The sequence below is a fragment of the Mesitornis unicolor genome, unplaced genomic scaffold, assembly GCF_000695765.1.
Source record: "Mesitornis unicolor isolate BGI_N332 unplaced genomic scaffold, ASM69576v1 scaffold16860, whole genome shotgun sequence".
NCBI lineage: Eukaryota > Metazoa > Chordata > Aves > Mesitornithiformes > Mesitornithidae > Mesitornis > Mesitornis unicolor.
In genome coordinates, this window is record NW_010157740.1 from 14,863 (window position 1) to 35,930 (window position 21,068).

General features: G+C 39.3%; 1 protein-coding gene across 2 annotated transcripts; it reads right to left on the bottom strand.

The window, feature by feature from the left end:
* Nucleotides 1-1,447: 1,447 nt before the first annotated feature.
* ACOT9 (acyl-CoA thioesterase 9) lies at nt 1,448-20,506 on the bottom strand. Of its 2 annotated transcripts, none has more exons than XM_010181226.1 (14): nt 20,425-20,506; nt 16,245-16,290; nt 12,405-12,575; nt 12,274-12,311; nt 9,759-9,842; nt 9,092-9,195; nt 7,908-7,981; nt 5,815-5,882; nt 4,722-4,833; nt 3,511-3,601; nt 2,957-3,042; nt 2,083-2,170; nt 1,750-1,900; nt 1,448-1,506 (listed from the first exon to the last, which is right to left on the bottom strand). In XM_010181226.1, exons 1-14 carry the CDS (start codon nt 20,504-20,506, stop codon nt 1,448-1,450), a joined length of 1,254 nt encoding a protein of 417 aa, XP_010179528.1. The 2 variants fall into 2 exon arrangements, with proteins under 2 accessions (XP_010179528.1, XP_010179537.1); XM_010181235.1 differs by lacking the exon at nt 20,425-20,506 and adding an exon at nt 18,836-18,845.
* Between the last annotated feature and the right edge of the window lie 562 nt (nt 20,507-21,068).

A 21,068-nucleotide genomic window follows, 5' to 3' on the forward strand; every position in this document is an offset into this window, starting at 1 on the left:
TCTATTCTTGTGTATTGTAAGACAATATATTTCACCCATTTAACCTACCATTGAGCCCAGCTACTCCTCTTTGGGTGCCTTGATCAGACAGGATATCAGTCTTGATTTGAAAGTATCAGAGGTCCGATTTTGTGCTTGTGTCTAATCATCCTTATGGTTAAAAGCTGATGCCTCCCATCCACTCACCTTCCTAATTTCAGGATGTTGGATTTTACCTGTCAGTTACTGAAGATTATTAAAACCTTCTCCACTACATCAGAAGTACTTCAGTATCAAGTACTCATACGCCACGGTTATGTCCACCACAGTGTCCCCTCTGTGGTGGGGAATTACTCTGTCCTTCACAGGTAAACCTGGCAACCTTTAAAGCTATGTAATACTTGTATTTCATTACAGTCTACCAAGGAACCAGACAAATAATCCAGCTGAAGAGGCTGTCCTCTAGCTGTACCATCCCTCAGTGGGATAAAAATCCTCCAACCACTCAGCAGCTGACCTGGGAGCTGCTCAGCACAGATTATCTGAACTCTTAACTCCAGAATCAAACATAACCATTACCATTTGAGCAGCATTTTACCTTTCCTGCTCCCAATCCCTAAAAACCCAAAAAATTCTGCTCCTCAGTGCTATTTCCCAGTCCCATCCAATCTCATCAGTCACATCTCTACTTTACAGGCCATGAGAAATAATTCATTAAGAAACTCACTTACAGTTATATTAAAGAAAAAGAGGTTAGAAGAGGCTGACAAAGACTGGCTGCACACAGACAAAATGCCAGAAGAGACCTTCTGCCCACCTCATTTCATTGCAAAAATTAGTTTCCTCCCAAGAGAACGTGAAACCATCCAAAACAGAAGCTGCAACAACCTTGTAAAATCCCAGCTGATAGGAAACACCTGCTTTACACTGTGCGCACGCTACTAACTTTTGAGCTTATGCTGCTGCCCAGATGCATGTGTCCTTGTTAAAAAAAACTAAGACCCTAAACCTAATTTATACAAGAACGTAGGGCAAATGGCTTTGTCTGTGTGTATCTACTTATTGCACATTTTTCTGACAGAACTTCAATCCCTTATCAGGGAAACACAAAGGGGATCTACAAAGCGAAAGGCAGCAGAGTGACAAGATAGCAAAGGTCATAATGGGATCTCTCAAAGCAGACAAAGGGAAGATGTCTGAAGTCTAAGATTGTATTTTTTCAGCCTTTTTTCCTAGCATCAGCATGTAAAAGTAGATTTCAACAAATCCTAACAGCAGAGAATAGAAAATCCAAACATATTCAAATACATAAATAGCACTAAAACAGTATTTTTTTGTTGTGGGGTTTTGTTTTGTCTGGGGGTGGGGGTTTTGCAGTACTGCAAGCACCTGTCTGTTAGCCATCTCTGGTGACAACGCTTTCCAAGACAGCATGCTGCTGCACTGCTGATGAAGCATTCAGCGTGTGTCAGATTTCTTTCATGGTTGCAGCAAAGTGTCGCTTCCCATCTAAATACAACATGGACTCTGAAATAAGGCAGAGAAAAGAGAGAATCACATTGGTAAAGTAGTATCAATACTGGGCAACTACATCGAATGTAAGATTAAGAAGAAATCCACACTGTCAAAGCATAAGTGTGGGTTGCCATGAAATCTTGTTAAATTATTCAAATGCCAATAGTTCATCTATTAAAATAACCAATGTTCCAACAGAAAGAAAGTCGTCTTCTCTACAGAGCTACAGTAACAATGCATTAATTGGATACTTGCCTCCGTATGTCTTGGGCACAACCCGTGGGACCTCGTTTTCTGATACAAATGTAAAATGGAAGATATTGGTTGTCTGGTGCTCCCTGGTATCTGCATCATAAACTTCACTGTGTACTCGAATCTGGATGTAGTTTTTTTCTGTGTAACAGACCTACACAGTTAAGACAAGAATCATAGTCCCTAATTCATCACTGATGCTGAAAAACTGTAACAGACTTTATTGCACTGTTTAATAAGAAAGTCACACATTCTTATAATGCACTGTTCATTATCAGTGACTAACAGAGACTATAGCAAAGGTAAGTCTTTCTCCTTTTCAAAAAGAAATCCTACCTGTGCAGAAAGCAGTAATAAGGATCCAACCTCAACTGGCCTCTGAAACATGATATCGTCAACGGATACGATAAAAGGTCTGGAACCCCTGAGCAAGAAAAAGAGGAATTCCTTCTCAAGAATAAGAAGGGTGCTTGGAGAAATTTACAATATTTCATTGCCAGCATTTTAATGAAGGGTTACTAGAAAATAGGTCTCTCTTAAACACAGGCCACAGGAAGTGCTAAAGAATTATGTCATCACCCAGACAAAAGTAACTGGAGGAAACCTCTCATGCATAAAAATACAGATAAAAATATCTCTAAGGATACATTATTGCATTTTATGACTTATACTTGCTGGGGAATCTTCATGCCTTCATTGCTTAGGACTCAGTTTTCCAAGTACTGACATAAAACACTTGACTTTCTATCAGGCTACGGATGCACCATTAAACTTATCCATAGACCTTTGCTGGGTGATGACCTCAGTGCCACTGCAGTTACTAGAAGTTGTTCAGAAACCATTCCTCTTGTGTGCAGAATGAAAAGATGTGATATTTATCTGATAGAATGTCTATTTTATACGGTTAGAAAGAAAAGGTATCTTCAAAAGTTGATCTCAACGGCTTGGTAAGATAAAAGAAAACAGAAAAAAAGATGTATTTTCTATCTTGACAGTAAAACCAAGCTCCAAGGAGAAAGATGCAAATCTCTTCATAAATACAACAGATGATGTACATAAAACAGCGCTGTGTCCTAAAAGTGCAAGATTCTACTAGACATCTAGGTCTTTTCTACTCAGATTGTCATTACGTTGGTTAGCTTGGCTTCCCAACCTACATATATATGCACAGTGCTCTGGAGTATATAAATACTGCAGGTCTACAACTCACCCATAGCTGCAAGCAGTTGCCCATCCCAGCTCAAACGCCTTTCTCATGAGAAAGCCCCCGAAGATCCTATTGAAGATGTTCCGTTCCTGCAGGTAGAAACAAAAATCAAAAGTCAAACTGCTATATTACATACATTATTTTTAAAGCATGTGTTGAAGTCTGCACTTCAGTTCACAATATTTAATAGAATTCCCAGAATCTGAATGTATAAAAAGCACTACTGAAATATATGCAAAAGTCCAAATGGCTCATCCAACTCACTTGACAACATAAGATAAAAACTCAAAATTGTGTCAGCAACCAGAAGCCCAACTTAAACACTTTAGAAATTAATGTCTTTACACAAAATAAGGAGCCTGGTAAGAAAACAAGGAAATTAAAAATAATCTATTTTGCAGTGGCAATCCAAGCAGACAATAGAAAAATGGCAAAAGAAACTAAGATCTAAATACATTGCAAGGACTACAGAACCAACCAAAACAATGGATTGACTAGTCTTACAAGACATTTCACAAGTAACCATTTCTGCAATTCACTAATATTTTTTGAAATACCTGAGGATGGCAAATCTGTAGGCCTTTTAGTTTTGCATCTTCCATCCATACTGAATTGGGTGGTAATTTACGACTCCGGAAACTTACTGTCCTTTGGAAGAGACAATAAACTTTATCGCACACATTAGCAGAATTCAGCAAGTCAAAAACGCCCAAACAGCAAGTGCAGACACATACTAAAAAAGAAAAAAAAAACCCACACAAAAAAGAAATGCTATCACTAGAAGCTGTTCCAACTGACCTTGAAGCCTTAGCTAAAGTGATACTTTGTTACTGCAAGAAGCCTGATCTTTCAAAAAACTTCTGCTAATGTTCAAGATTATGTGAATGAACAAGCTCAAGAAAAGTACATGAAAGAAAAGATGAATCACAACCACAAAGCACAGGCTTCGTCAGAAAAGCCTTACTCTGTTTTTCAAGTCGTAAGATGAAATAAAAGCACACAATGAGCTAACAGAATAATTCAACATCAAACATGCAGACAGCTTGAGGTTTTCAAATCCAGACAGAATGTGTACAAAATATATCTGCTAACTTTAAGGGAAAGCACGTCTCACTTCAGTGAACAGCTTTGAAAATACCAATTGTATAATGTTAGTAACTTAAAGAAACTATAAATTATCTACAAATACAACATTGCACTAATGTTATTAGGCATTGTTCTATCACCATTGACAATGGACTGTTTCATACAAATCTCAAGTATAAGAGAAGTACACCAACCACAGTCTCCCTCAAATAATGTTGTCAGGTATTACATTTAAAATAAATTGCAAAGGTTACTTGGTCAAAATATGGCAAATTCCTGCCCTCACAGTTTTGTGTTGTAATTTTTCTAGATATCACTGAAGAAAACTCTTAGACTGTGCAAAATTATTCCATTCCCTTATTTGGTTAAATATCATTAACCTTTTTTCCTCAAGATTATTCCTAACAGCTTGCTCGGAAGCTCTTTATGCTCAGCACTGTCACTTTCACCACCTTGGCACAGTTAACACCCGTAAACAGGAGACTCTATTAAGAGATGCAGATGTCACATTAAAGATTGCACCTGTGTTGCAAATAAAATGCCACAGAATTTAAATGGTGAAGTGGGAAAACAAAATGTGTGTGTTTATTCCAGACTACCCTCTTACAAGCACCCACCCAAAAGGCACATTACTTTTCTCTTTCATAAGACTTTAGTTCTCCTGCACCCCTTCCCTTCTTGCCTTGTGTCCAATGTATTAAGGAATATGTCATGAACAATGTTTCTTTCTTCCGCAGTGGGAGCCATTTTCAGTAAGGAGGCAGTGCTGAAATCAATCCTCTTCAGCTTGTTTACTAAACATTAAAAAAAAATCATATTAGAGTTCAAAGAAAAGAAAAAGATAACCTCATTTGGTGTGGCTCTGAAGATTTTAACCTGGAATTAGCTGTCTCTTTCCTTTTTTCTTTTCCCCTCCTTGTCCTGGCTTTGTAAGTTAAAAGCTGTAACTTCACAGTCCCATCGATTCAAACAGAAATTTGGCTTTTAAAATTGACTGCATCAAAGAGAAAACAAGGCAGACGTTCACTGCTACCTCACCAATGTGATGAAGATCTTTGATAATATACTGCAATACCCACCCACCCCTCCTACAGAAAACTTAAGTACTCCCCTCAAAGTACAGAAGAACATACCAAACAAGAAATCCTACAGAATAAACAATCTTCTTCAGGTTTTGCCAATGGTGCAAGAATGCAAATTTATGATAGAACTCATTACCATAGGCCACAATGATTGAAATTTTAGCTTAAAAGTTCTTCTGTTCAGTTTATTCAGTCTCCAATGTTTCTAACTCTTCGCTTTAAAATTCCAGCTTGAAAAAAAGAAGATGGAGCTACACACTCCTTTCCCTGCTCCCCTCCTTTCTGTTTCTGAGTTTCTTTCCAAAAGGAACAAGGGCACCCAGACAGGTGAGAGTTGTGGTGCACCCAGCAGACCCACCATGGGGGCAATCAATCAGCCAGCGCATTAGGAAAGCCTGTGCTGCGCTCAGATCTGAAGTGGAGCGACCATCCTGGAAACGGAGAAGTCCAGGACAAGGATGCAGAGCACATCAGGAGCGCCCTTGTCTGTCAGCTTAGCTAAAGCATTTCCAAGGATGTGCTAGCAGGCTTTTAAACTCTCTTACACTACCAACGCACGTAAGATAGAACAAAAATCTGATTTTAAACAAATTAGGAGCATTTCTAAGCAGCAGAACTTCTGAAGTCTACTTCCTTCCAGCTGCTAAGTTGAACGTGAGGCCAATGTGCATACTACCAGGAAGTATGACATACATTCCCCTTGCTTGAAGATTTCTTCTTCCTCAGGGGTCCCAGGAACAAGTGGATTAACAAAGGCTGGCCTACAGACAGTAAATTTTTTTAAGTTACAAATGTATTAAGAATTTGTCCTGTGAATACATTAAAACAGTCTTCCATGTTTGCTTAAACGCACGTCACAAGATGAAAAGACACATATTTAAGGTCATGTGGCAGCTGTCAAGAGAGTATCACATTAACTTTAACTCTGGAGAAGCAGTTCAGTGATCCAACCGCTATCTAGTATAATAGAGAAAGAGTAAGAGATGTGTCTATGCTTCTTAAAGAGCTAAAGCTGTACCAATACATGATAATGAAGATTAATCAAGCAGAAAGCTGCTTAGTAACTCAGCAAATGAAGACATGATGATCTAAGATAGTCTACAGGAGACACGCTAACTTGAACAGTATCATCGCTCCTGGAACAGAAAAAACACAGTGCCATAGCTAGCAAGTGTTCTTATAATCTGTACATTCCCGTGACACTCTTATCAACAGCCAAAAGCTGTTTACCACATGTACTACTTATCAAAGAAGATATGAGGCTGCCTTGAGTACATATTTGTAAGTTTATTTTACTACTCAAATAAGTTTAACTTAATTATATTACATTTAATTATTTCTTTTCATGAGGCAAGGCAAACGCTCATTTTCGAAAGCCATTCTTCCCCATAATTTGCAATTATTATTTTTTCATTATTGTTTTTGCTAAACAGTTCACTTGAACCCCAAGCCTTTACTTAGGCTGGTGACCAGAGGCACGCAGAGAGGAACAAACTGCTCGTTCCTGGTTTGCTAAAGCTCTGGATTTCAGAGACACACCAGCTCCTTCACTATCACAGAGCTCATCCTCTCCTGTCCAAGCTCCAAACTGCTGAGATGCAAGTTTGCTATGGTCCCAAAGCTATACAACCATGTTTGTGTGGCACTATAGCCAACCTAGCATACCCTGTACCTCTCAGAAAGGTTTTTACCTCACATAGAATAAATACCTTCCTTATACTGACAGAGTGCTTTCAAAACACAACTGACTTGTGGCCAACTGGCTTGAAGAACAGCCACTGAAGTTTGTATCTATCTCAAGAGGTCCACGTAGGCTTGTCCTCAATCAACCTGCTAGTGTATAATTACATCAGATTTGATGTAATTCTTATGCAAAATAAGTCCTTAAAATGGGAAGCATAAATATAAATATTTTTAATGTATAGTACATTAATGGGTTTTAAAAAAAAATATCAGAAGTCTGAAGGAAACCATCCTACTAACTACTTCTAATCTTATCCGCACTAAATAATTATGTCAAGCAAACTCCTTCATTAACCATATCCCTCTTCCTTAAACACAGGCAATTATTTAAACTGGTTAGAAACAGAAAATTGTTTATTACTTTTGCAGGCTGTACAAGAAAGAGGTAAGAAATACAACCCCTTTTTTTCTGGTGCTAGAGTCATAAACCAAAACTGAAACTGAGCAGCCTGCTGGTTCAATGACTAAGGAATTACAGAGATAATAAAACCAGAAAAATAAGAAAGTCTGGGGAGGTTTAAGTTCTGTGGGAACATTTATCAGTTCCATGTTACTTACCTAAGCAAGTTTTAGGCTGAGTTATTCTGATAACATTTATCATGTGTCTATTAGAGAATTAATGGCATTATTCACTCAAAGACCATTTAACCATTGAAACTCAACCCTTTCCATTTTTATGGCAAGACGGCAGCTAATTCTAACAACTACTACAATGCAGGTGGGTTTCCAGCAGACTCATTCCCTTCTGTGTTCATCAGGCCAGTCATTCAAACACAGGGAACAGAATGTAATTTTCTAACAGATTTGTTAAAGAAAAGGGTCAGATCCCAAGACTAACAGCAATCCCCAGTATCATCTGAGTGCTGAAAGCAGTGCTCTGAATCTTGCCCCACAAAAGTAACACTTGCCAGCAGAAAACATTGACTATGTGATTTATTTATCACCTACACTATATGGCTTCTACACATACATAGCAAGCTGCCATATTTGCTATTTTCACCACAGCAGGAGTTTGAAAACTGCTTTCCTGTCCTACAAATTACCGTTTATTCTCTGGATCCCGGGCCACCATGACAAAGGTTGCATCTAACACAGGGCTGTAATCACCATCGTGTAGCTAAGAGAGACAGGAAACAATTCTATTTTAAAACTCTCAAAATCTAAATGTGCTTAGCAAGCTATTCAGTTGACATCACACTGTTAAAGTTGTTTACTTTCACGTTCTATCATGCCTTTCAAGATTTCTCACAATAGGTTAAAGAGACAGAAACAACACAAATTAAAACTCTAGTTTCAGAAACCTGCAATGTAAACATTAAGCAGGGAATACTTATTAACTACTACTTTCAGCTGGTAGGAGAGGAAACCAACACAAGCATTGCTAAAGGACCCACTTACCCTTTACTCTGAGAAATGCCAAAAAAACAGTTTTTTATCAATACCGCCTTGCAAACAATAAAGGTGTAACATTATCTTCTATATCAGAGACTTTACTTAAGGAGACTCAACTGAATTAAAAAAAATATCTACCTGTTCATCTGAATTATAGCCACTAATCATAGAATCACAGAATGGTTTGTGTTGGAAGGGACCTTAAAGATCACCTAGTTCCAACCCCCTTAAGTGCTTATAGCATATCTTTGTTACTCTTAATAGTTAAATAACTGGAATTAATGTTTCAGTTAACTATTCAATTGTCAGGAAATAATCAATAGAAATGTTAAGGAGTTTTTAATTGAATTATTAATATTCCTTTTGCTTCCTGCACAGTGTAGCTGACTTACACTCCTTGTTTAATTTCTTTTCTATTATTTATTATTTAATAACTTATTACAAAAATTATGCGACACAGTAGATAAGATGAAGAGATTCAACTTAATACTGAATCCGAATACCAACATTAAAATTTATAAATCTATAAAAGGCAAAGGTATAAGGAAAATAGTTTTTCAAAAGCGAGGAGAAAACCATTTAAGAACATGCAGAGCACCTATTTTTTCTGTAGGAGTACTGTGTTGTAGTTTAATTACAAAACATCGGTTAAGAAAAATGCATATATTGCAGCAAGATAATCTGTTGCTAATTTTTTTTCATCTGGACTACCGGAAGTTGTCTTGGTCTTGAAACACTAGGGCTGCCTCAAGCCCTTCAAAAGCAGTTATTCTAGAAAACACAATTTAGATTGCTAATGTAATCATCCAGAATTCCACCTGAGGCAAGAACTAACCTGCAGCATGTGCATCTTCACTTCCATTGAGGTCTTCCCAACCCAAGAAACATTGCCTGTGAATTTGATGTCACAGTCTGGATATATAATCTTCTTGCACAAATCTACAAGACATTAGAGGTTACTGGAGACAGATCACTCACATACAATATTACAAAGACTAGATTCCCTAAGACCTTTTAGTGTTCTGCAAGTAGCAACATATGCAAAGACAACCCACAAAAGACAACTGTTGCAAGGGATCACACTGCTAGCCTGCAGTTTCTGCCTTACCAGATTTGTAAAGCGAGAATAGGAGGAGGAAGTAGGCACGCAGGTGGCAGAGCCATGGAGTGTTCAGCAGAACACGCGACCAAGCAATGTCCAACTCCACCACTGCTCAATAATGAAGCTAAGAAACTCACATGCCAAAATAACACCACACACAGAAGTGCAGGAAGCATGAAAGTTGAAAGGAAGGGAAATATGAAAAGCATCTACAAAACCATCTTCCCTCCCCCCTTCAACAAAAGCCACAGTACTCTGACTACAAAGCCAAAAAAAGATGAAGTGAACTAAACAGGAGAGGGAAGAAGGCATCCTCAGTAACAGCCACGGGAAGGCAGGAGCTGCTGAAAGAGTAAGACAAACAGATGAAACCATTTCTACTGACCAAATAGCCACTTACTGATTTTATCCACCAGAGCTGTAACTATTGATAAGGGAGACCTTGGCTGCATTTCCTGCTTGGTGTGAGTGTAGCAAATAAGAACTGTGGGGAGACCAAAAATGGAGTCAGCTCTTTAACAAAAACTTCAGTGGAACAGATCAAAGACACCTTTATGAAGTGTTAGAAGTACCTGCAAAACACAAACTAAAGTATCATAGTGTAGGAGTGCACATGACCACCACTTTTTCATGTATGTAACTCAAAGGGTTGCTACAAAGAAAAGAGCAATTCAGGAGCTGTCTCAGTTATATGTCTATTTACTTACTACAAAGAGAAATTTAGCTGAGCACTTTAAATCAACCCATTGCTCCACTTCCATTCTCCTCCCTCTACCCCAGCAGCCCACTGCCTCAGATCCTTCCCACCTTCTGTTTTGATTTCATGCAGGTTGTCCAAGGACACATGCTATGTAAGGACTTATTTTCAAATACTGATTCCTTTAAAGAGGTGCAGATTATACAAACTGTGCCTTACAGGCACGAAAGCATAGTCAATGTTATTTATCACACTGTAATTACCACTAGCCAAACCACTATTTAAATTAATTAGCTCTGCTCATAAGAGTCCATTGAAGTAAACAAACTCCTTAAGAGTAACACAGGGCTGCAAAGATTCTTTTTTTCTAGTATTCATGTGATTTTTCACTCACCACAGATTTCCATCATCAGAAGTATCTGTTTGCACTTAATGAGGTAAGAAAGAAGGAAGATCTCTGTCCTTTCAGGTTATCTAAAGTTTTTTTTTTCCCTAAAATTACTGAAGTCACAATTCTAAAAACTGTTATGCCTATCAACTCATGCCATCAACATGATCAGTAAGAGTCTGAATGGGATTTATCTGAAATCACTTGCCAAAGACAAAAAGCTAGAAGTTGATCAGACCTTCATGCAGTACATCTACTGAGATCACAGAATACACTACCAGGGGTGAGAAGGAGGATGAAACATCATCCTGAATATTGTGTCATTGGGAAGGACTCTTGATTAACCCAAAATGACACATCCTCAGTGGAAAAGACTGAAGCCCAGTATGACTACAAACAAGGCAAAGACATTCTGTGCTGCAAAAGGAAAAACCTAAAATCTTAACACATCTCCATGGAAAAGAAAACAAGGCACAGAATGAAAAACAGGTTCGTCTCATCACAGAATCACAGAATCGCTCGGTTGGAAAAGACCTCTGAGATCATCATGTCCAACCGTTCCTGTCTACCCCCTAAACCATATCCTTAAGTACCTCATCTACCCGCTCCTTAAACACATCCAGGGATGGTGACTCCACCACCTCCCTGGGCAGCCTGTTCCAGCTTCTGACGACCCTCTCAGTAAAGAACTTCCTCCTTATCTCTAACCTGAACCTCCCTTGGCACAGCTTGGTGCCATTTCCCCTTGTTCTATCCCCCATCACCTGGGAGAAGAGACCAGCACCCACTTTTCTACAACCTCATCTACCAACGGAGGGTAGACAACAGTTTCAAGTTGCCTTTTCTAATTCAGGACAGGTACTGAGGCCACTATCTTTCACATTCCAAAAAGAAATATAAATCATCTAACTATTTTCTCTATCCTTGATACATAGGTGACACATGCTCATTTGTTTCTCTGTCTTCCTCAATTTTACCCACATGGACCCACAGGAGGTCTTTCTTTCCTGACAAAAAAACCCTGATCCATTCAGAACTTTGCCTTAATAAGCACTTACTCTATGTCAAAAACCTCCATTAAAATGCTCCCAACCAGCAACAGAACTTTGCTGAAGAAGGAAGTCACTTGGTGACATTTTAAGATAAAAATATCTCCAAGTTATATTAACAACCTAGCACTTACTTTAGCTGCAAAACAAAAGTCAAAGATCTTGAACTTTTAAAGACCATGAATACATGAAAAGAACAGAAAAAATAAGAAACCTAAAACTCATGAAACAACTGAGTTGTTTTTACCGTAAACATCAATTTGGAGACAGGACCCAAGAATCTATACCGAGTGTTTTTCATTTGTTCTGAATGGATATATCCTGTTCTTTCCAGAACATACTCTCTTCTCCGCAAAGGAAAGATTAAAATATTTGCAGCTCACTATCTGTTGGGTTTTGTGTTGGTTTGGGGTTTTTTTTAAAGAGAAAAATCTTATGTTTTAATTTGAAATAGTGCACTCTGCAAATTTTCTCTGATTAAATGCTCAGTGCAGTTTCACAATCTAGTATCATTTCTCAGTAAATTATTCTTGTAGCTGGCTCTTAACAAAAATGGTAGAGGCAAAAAACTGAAGCTGCGCAATTTTGTTTTTCTCTTCTTTATTATTCTTCCTCTTCTTTCAGCACCAGTACCTTTTCCTTTTTCCTTCTCCTTGGAGATAACACACTGATATGATTACCTCCCTGAGCTCACACCAAACAGGGTTCAACAGTACTCAAACTCACTCTGTCTGCGTTAGTTGTGCATTCTTTTCAAGGGCACAGACATATATATACATACCTCCCAAACTGTCAAGATCTTCAAGTATCCTTCCAAACCTGTAAGATAAGTTTTTCAATAATTAAATACCTACATCCATAGTAAATGAAGGCAAACTCTTTTCTGTATGTGTAACATGGTTGCTTTGTTACCTTACACTGTTGTGTACATTCAGGTACTTTTCTCTTATTTCGGGTTGACTTCCTAGAGGCAGAACAACTTCCAAGTAGCTGTCCTTCATTCTCCTAGGAGGGAGATCTTCCTGCCGTTTTGCCAGTAAAGTATGAAGAGCCTTTCTTTCTTGCATTGCTTGCACATGATCCCTGGTGAGAAAAAAACACACTCCGTCAGGAGTATGACAACAGAACTGTAATCCTAGCTAGAAGATGTCACACTGAAGATCATCAAAATGAAAACAAAAATGTAGTAAAAATAGCAAGACATATTAAGCATGCCTTGAAAAGAAAGTGAAATGCATATCATGAGATATGCTGAGCAAGACTGCTGCAGAAAACTTTTAAATAGCTCTGTGAACAAGTGGCAAGCACATTCTTCTCACTGAAGAGATGAACAAAGTTTACCTAATTATGAATGCTACCCAAATGGTCCCCTTTGAAAAGAACAAATCAAACTTAATTTAACATATGAGGTTTCGTGCATATCCACATCTTCCATAGCTACAGTATCACAACTCTTTCTATAATCCCAGTTTTAAAGGACTGACAATTTACAATCTATTCCAAGAAGCAAAACAGATGTACAGTATTGATTAGTACTAACAACAACAACAACAAAAGATAACTAATTTGCTAAGACTTGCTATCATCTACAGGTGATTTCACCCATTACAAACATAACTTGAGCAGCAAGCTAAAAGAAAGGGAAAATTAATCTCTCTCTCTCTCTCCCCAGTCATCCTACAACTATACAGGAAAGTTATAGAGAGAAACAGTACAGAAAAGGGAGCACTTCCCCTTCAGAGCTGCTTTTCCAGCACCACCAAGTCAGAGGGGCTGCACCTCTCACAAAGGAGTAAGAGCCGATTCACTGCTTCTTTCCAATCTACCAAGTTTGTTCCTTGCACAAGTGTCTATGAGACATAACATCCTTGCCCAGCGTTCTCTCTTACCTGATCTCCCAAAGTCCCCTCCCCTTAAAAGTACAACCTGACTAAATCAAGCAAGTATTTCATAACATCCCTAACACCACCAACAAAGCGTTAAAAGCCTAAGGGTTGAACATGCAACAGTTCCAGTACAAAGCCAAGGTGTATGCAATAAAGCCAAGGCATATGAATCCATTTCATAGAGCAAGAGAAGGCATAATACACTAAGTAACCAAATTTAATTTTATACTTGTGGATATGACCATTCATTCAGCTGTGCACGCTGCATTGCTGGGATCTGAGTGCCATTGTGTTTAACAAAACCAACTTAAAAAAAAACAAAACAAAAAAACCCCAAAACAACAGAAAGAATCCTTTCACCAAAAAGAAAATTTGTCCTAAGTTTTTACTTCAGATGAGTCCTGGGTATTAACCACTTAAGATGAAGATATTTTTGCCTTGAGTTTTATTTTTGGAAGCGGAGAGGCACATAGCAGTCACATTTCAACATATTTATATTCCCCCTTTTCTGTTTCATTATTTTGGGGTAAATATGAATACTCTATGATGAAATAAAGTAAAAGTCTAGCAGAAAAATTCAGTTAGTTTTGTTTGTTTGTTTTAAATATGAAATATGGTTTACCTCATCTGGGTAACATGACTACTGCAGAGTTCAGAGAAAACAGAAAGATAACAACCTCCTCCAGAGGGTTAATGTTTGAAGTTATGCCTCTGCATAGAAACGGACTATACTAGATGACAAAGGAAAGATGCAATGCTCGAGATTATGCGCCCTTATGCCCTTTAAAAGATTTGTTTCCAAGGCCTTTCAGTGAAAGGTTTAAGAGAAATTTATCAGAGAGTAAATCAGAAATTTGTCTACAAACACAGAGAAACCAAAATTCAACTATATTCACTTTTCACCAGTCCCATCCTGGCTCCTCTGAGGTCAGCAGCAGAACTCCTCTGGACTTCAGCTTCAGAATGTACTCTTCAATACACGGGAGGAATTGGGCTCAGGGCAATAATGTTTTTCAACAGACAAATACTGTTACACGCTGCAGTACCAGTCATACAGTAGCAATACTTCATCTAAGTATTAACTAATGCCTGCTTTGAACATTCTGAGAAAGGACATTATTTATTTCTGAAAACATTTCTGCCACAACACTATCTATTATAGCAAGGAAACAGTATAATTAGCAAGGAACAGAGTAATAGTTTTAATTACAATTTAAGTACAAAACCAGAATAAATATATAAGCAAGAGACTTCTTTCTAGTACAAAATGCCACTGGCCTTTACAAGAGAAATCATGAGCCAAAGTTTCCTTTTAGCAAAATTATCAGCTGAAGTTGTTCCTCCAACATGCATCTCTCCCCTCTCCCAGTGGTCCAAATGTACGTGCATCAGTCCTTCACTAGTTCCCATTTGAGGACCCCTATCAAGCTCTTCTCTTAGGTTTGTCCTCTTTAGTCATTCTGTGTCTAACTCGATTAAGGCACTGGCTGTTCAGTCTCCACATGTATGAACTCTTTGTCACTCCATTTTAAAAGTGGGATCTCAAAAACTATGTGATCCACATCCTCCAAACCTCCCTATATTAAACCTCTCATTCTCAAGCACTCCCAGCTATGGGTTCCCCAGCTTTACTCCTTCACAGTAGTTGAAGTTTACTCTGCAAACCATTTCAGCTGTATTTTACACAGCACAAGAGACGTACCCATCTAAGAAATACACTGCTGTGGTGATCCTGGCTTCAGTCTGCTCTCCTTCCAGGGTGGGGGCAGTGGGGGAAAAGAAATGGATAGGAGATCAGATTTGACCAGAGCCCTCTCAAATCTCGATCCCTGGATGATATTTCCATATAGTGTAGCTTCTTCACTACCATTTTGGGATGCAGGAAAGACATTTTTAAAAATCAACTTCTAGAGCCCTTTCAGCTGACCTACCAAAAATTTCAGGCCCCCTCATGTTTACATACTACTAAGCAAAAATCAGCTGCCCAGCTTCAGGCATTTTCTTTAGCATGCCTATAATCCTGCTTAGACAAACCCAGTCAGAAGGCCTGGACATCAGACACTTCATCCAGGCACACTTCTTCATTTCCCCATCAGCGTACAAAGTGTGAAACAAGAGCTCAGCAAACACAGCCATAAGAAAATCAACAATCAATACAGCAAATATTGGACCAACCAAACAGCAATATGTCATTTCCCCAGACTGCTATACTGATGTATTCAGAATTACTAATAGTAGATGACTACAGTCAACTCTGGCTTATTGAGTTTAATGGAGGAGGAGGAAGGTAACCTGCATAAAGCCAAAACATCAATTATTTAAATTGTATGTAAATTAATCCAAAATTAAGTTACAGCAGAGAAAAGAAATGCCCGAGATGCTCCTCACTAAGGAGACACAGACCTCAAGCTGACATCTCTCCAAAGTGACATGGGTGCTGCCAGGCCATTCAAAAAGCAGCCTGCTTCACACAAAACCAGTTCCATTGCCTCTGAATCCAGAGCAGGACAAACCACCATGTGGGTAATCCATCAACAGATAAGTCAAGAGGTAACAGCAACATAACATTTCCAGACCAATTCTACAGCTCTTAAACTTCCATCAGATTCAAAACTAATGGGAGAATCTTGTAAGCATCAAGGCCACATGATTTGTTCCTCTGGTGCTAAAGACCTTCTGCAAGAGAAATCTCTGAAGTCTGTGATCCAAAAAGTAACAATTCAGAAACTTTGTTTGCATTACATTTTAGCTTGGATTTTTTTTCTTCCCCAGTCAGCAAGCTAACACCATTAACTTCCACTACCACAGCCCTGAGCTCTGCCTGGGTTTCACAAATAATGTAAAATGTATTTAATGTACACTGTACCTCCAGTTGGTAGATGCTCCCACTATATCCCTCAATCTGCTCCGCACTGGAAAAAGAAAAAAAAATCAAAGCAAAATCAAGCTTAGTTCTGCAAGTGATGAACATGAGGCTGCCTGGTGCTAAAAGGCACAACTCTCATCCCAGAACAGGAAAATTAAGCAAATTCATGCAAATAGCAGCCCAGAAACAAAAGTTTGGCCAAATTCACTGGTGCTGTTAGTAGGCATATCACAACGACGGGTTGAGTAACACAATTCTGCAGCTTATTGTGTAAAGCCAACAAAGAATGCATCTCCAGCGTCTGTTAATGCAACCAACCATCCGCCATGCTTATTAACTGAGAGAGACAGCAGGTCAAGACCAGATTGAGGAATTTAGATGTGAAGATAGTTCAGCCTAAATGCAAACAGACTGTGGAGATAACACAAATCAGAAAGTCATAAAGGAACGTAAAAAGGAATGGTTCAGCTGGGAGACAGGGAATGAGGAGAGTAATTTTTATTTAGGGCAGGTAGTATCAGCAGACTGGCTGTTGCCAGCAGGGTCTCATAGCCTAAGTTTTTAGCAGCCTCAAAGAACAGCGTTAAGACACTGAAGACAGGCTGATAAAATTGTTCCTGGTGCTGTTTGCACTATCAGAGTTAATACTAGCTCTGCACAAGTTTTTCTCAAATTTCAAGAATAATCTGTATAAGCAGTTTTTCTCCTCCTTCCTCAGATGAGGCTATTAAGTGTGCTAAGGTCCCACCAAACTTAACAAATTATTCCATCACTGTTGGGCAGGTGAACGTATGCTATTGGGAAACACCTGAAAACAAGCAGTAACAGTTCCCAAGCTCAGAACAGAAGGAAGCAGAGAACTGTATAATAGGGATTCCTTGCTTATTTACAAAGATTTTTATACAAAGGGGATAAAATATTAGGACAAAATAGTTAGGGACACATTAAGGGAGGGCTACCAAAGAAAATCCAAAATTTTATGGTGAAACAGAAAGAGGGTGCTGATAGCTCACGAGCTTTATAATTTTATCACAGAATCACAGAATCACCGAACGTTAGGGATTGGAAGGGACCTCAAAAGATCATCTAGTCCAATCCCCCTGCCGGAGCAGGAACACCTAGATAAGGTTACACAGGAAGGCGTCCAGGCGGGTTTTGAATGTTATATCACCAGGCTTGGCACTTTTCAAGCTAAATGGCCAGTCAAAGTATTCCCAGCTCACAGCAAGCTGCCCTGTGAAGCTTGGAGCCAGCAGAGCCTGATTTCTTTGGCATTTAAAGCACACACCCCTCTCAGCCTGATCCTTCTCCCCATACAGTCACTTCCATTTCTGCTGCTTCCTGCCCAAGTCCCCCACACCTCCACCACCCCTCACTTCCTCTGTCTTCTTCCTCCCTGAAACACCCTCAGCTCTCAGGTGCTCCCACCCTGCTTCTGTTTTGCCTGCCCTCTAGACAAGCACCAGTGTGAGCTGTAGCCAGCCCACAGCTACTCAAGGGGCTGACTGCCACCCAGCACACGGATCCCAGTGACTCCCCAGCTGCCCGCAAACACCATGGTCTGTGGCTGGCCCCAGCATCAGCTCTGGCCCCCTAACGAACCTCTGATTCAGAAGCCAGCTTTTTCATAAAGCTTGTGGAAATAGGGTTCTCTTTGAGATTTGTGCTCCTCTGTTTTGGCTGGCATCAAGCAACAAAAGGTTCTGGAAGAAGAGGGGGACAAGAAGAAAGGCAGACAAAGACAAAACAGATTGCTTAGGCCTCATTTCTTAAGGAAATCTAGGCTAAAAGCATGTTTTAAAATTAGAAGACTTCCACTACTAATTCTAAGACTAAAAAAAAATTTGATGGAAGAAAGTGTTTGAAAATCTTAGAGTTAATTTTTTTTTGAAGGGAGAAAGGTCTGATTCTTTTCAGTAAGCAGTAAGCACAAAAATCCACAGACTCTCTTTTCTTTTTTGGCAAATGTCTTGAATGTGTAAAACAATTACAGCAAATGGGGTTTACCCATCATTATCACGTTGCGCATTCCACAGTGTCTCCCAGACTGTGATCAGTGGATCATTAATGCCAGAGCAGCAGGGTCTGAGAGTATTTGCACTGTGCTGTGACGAAGGACAGAAGGGCAGCTGGACAAGGTCACTGCACTGATGTCTGCAATGAGATCCATGACCCCTTCTGCTGGTGCCTCCCCTGGCTGTACCCAGGTTCAGGTAGACCACTACGATGTATTTTACCACCAGTTTTGGTACACAGCTTGGTCTGGACTTCAGAGAAAGTTGCAGATTCAAATGTGTAAAAAGAAGCCAAGTACTGCAGGGGTTCCTATGTAAGAGATTTTCTATCCGACAAGCTTCTTAGAAAGGAGTTATCCAGCACACCACCAGAAACACCCTGTGCTGACAAAGATCTAGTGCAACAATATTGCCACAAATAAGATCAGAGCCATTCACTGAGAGGCTTTAAGCAAGCCGACAGAGAGGAAGAACAGCGTTTCATTTTTCATGAACGCTGAAGTAAGGAAAAACAGTAGCTAAGTAAGTTTAGTGTTAGAGCAAATATTGAAATCTGTACAGATTACCACAACACACCATTATTCACATGAATGGGTAAATGCCCTGTGGAGTGGAAAACACAGGTTAGTTTAACAATTTTTAAAAAGGCAAATTACATCTATTAAGGGGCTATCTGATTATTCTGCTTGAGTTCCATTTACACATATGTTCCTTAATTTTAGTAAGCAACTGTGGGTAACCTGTCCCTGCCTGTTTTACAGTCAGTATCTTTGTGTTTTAAACTGAGTTCATCCTTTCCTTCAAAGCCAGCTTTGCAGTTCCTTTGTCTACTGGCTCTGTGTAGCATCCGTTTGCAGCGAAATTCCAATTTATTTTTCAAACTTGGTGCTACCATGTACTATTAACTTTGGAAAGAATATCTAGGGCATTGTTCAGGAAGCAGGATGAGAGTTACCTCAGGGGAAACCTCCAAAGTCCTGCTGAGTGTAGTGTTCGGTAGAGCTATGAAAGAAGTGAGGGCCTTCACAACTGGGCCCCAAAGTCATGAGGAAATATGTGAAAAAATAGGAGGAATAAGTATTTGGTGTTTTGTAAAAGCATGGATACCAAATTCAAGGAAACTAGTTCACATATCAGCAAAAGTTTGTGTAACAATATTTAAATGACACAATCTTGGAACAGAATCTCAAATATTTACTGTTATTATCATCCATAAATATCAGTATTCCTTGGAAACAAATCAGAGGCAAGGCCAAAATTGCCTCACTGCTTCACTATTTTTCCTGGCCTTCTAGGTGGTATCATTATCAAATACCCAAACAAAAGTCCACAGTAATATTTGCAAGTATGCAGCATTCTGTGTCCTTGCTTCTCTCCTTCAGCCTTCTAAATTTCTATTTACTGGCAATAACAAAAACCAGTTCTCTAGCAATGAATAACCCTCACTTTCTCTTTTACTGGATAACCTATGGTTTCTGTTTAGAGAACAAAGGGGAAAAGAAGAGATCAGAAACAAGCAGAACTCTGTGAAGGAATTATTTATACCTGGCTCCAGCCATTTTCCTCCTCCCCTTTTCTCAGTACATGGGATTAGAATGCAAGAAAAAAATTTTAAAAGCTTCTGAAACAAGAACATTATGGTTTACTACTATTAGAGTGCTAAATCAATCTTTCAACACAAAGTTCTATTGACATGAGCATTTTCACGAGGCAATTCTGCTGATCTGATTAAAAGATTTCCCTAAGTTTACGAAATTAACAGCACTGACACATTAAAAGTTCTAAAAGATATTATTTCCACTCAGTTCCTCCATTTCTTGGCCATTCTCTCCAGTCACCACAGTACCTGTCCGTACTACGTTGCCTTTCGATCGAGAGCCGACTTGAGCATGAATTGTCCCTCCAGAAAAGAATCCCATGCTCTCCCAACGCCAAAGAAACAGACGAGCCCCTGAATCTGCAGCTTCAGTGACTATGCATATTTGTTGCTGTTAATCTCCAAACACACACAGTGATCTTCTGCTACTTCCTAAACACACTATGAGCTAACAGTCAAGGACACGTTCATTATCCAAATCATATTAACACATGAAGGGCCACCACCTGAAAGAAAAAACTCCATGGAAACATTACTAAATCTTCCCAAGTACAATCCACTTTTTTACCTTCAGACATGTCAGGAAGCACTGGGGAGCCACTGGTCTCAGAAGTGAGTGTCCTAGCCAGAACAGAAGGAAGCTTCCTCATGGTGCAGAACCTAAAAGCAAAGCAGAAAAATTTAATGTCATTAAAACTAATGCCATGAAAATAATTTAGGATTTATTGTTTGAATGGCGCTGATTACTTCAGGAACCCCACCCCTTATTTTTACCCTGATTTTTAGAACCAGATACAAATCAGTACAACAGCTCAAGCCAGCTGAAATTCCAACTATACCTGTCCTTATCTGAAAACAGGAAGGAAGAATGGTTTGCTGGTGGTAACTGTTCTCTTCACTGACTATTCAGATGCCCTGGGACAATCAGCTTAGACCAAACACCAGCTCCTACCCTGTAGACAACCTGACACAGACATGGTCTGTGTGCATCTAGCAAATAATTTGTGACCCTGGCCTTACACTCCTGCACTTGGCAGTGGTGCATAGCAGTGGAAGGTGAAATAACCCAAGAAGGATAACTACCACAAGGCCGCCTACAAGGCCCCATTCAGCTAAGCCTGGTCTTCTCCTCCATGCCTTAGTCCTGCTGCGACTCAGAACAAGCCTGAAGTGCAGGACATAACCCTCTTAGCTGTTCAGCAAGAGGGGACA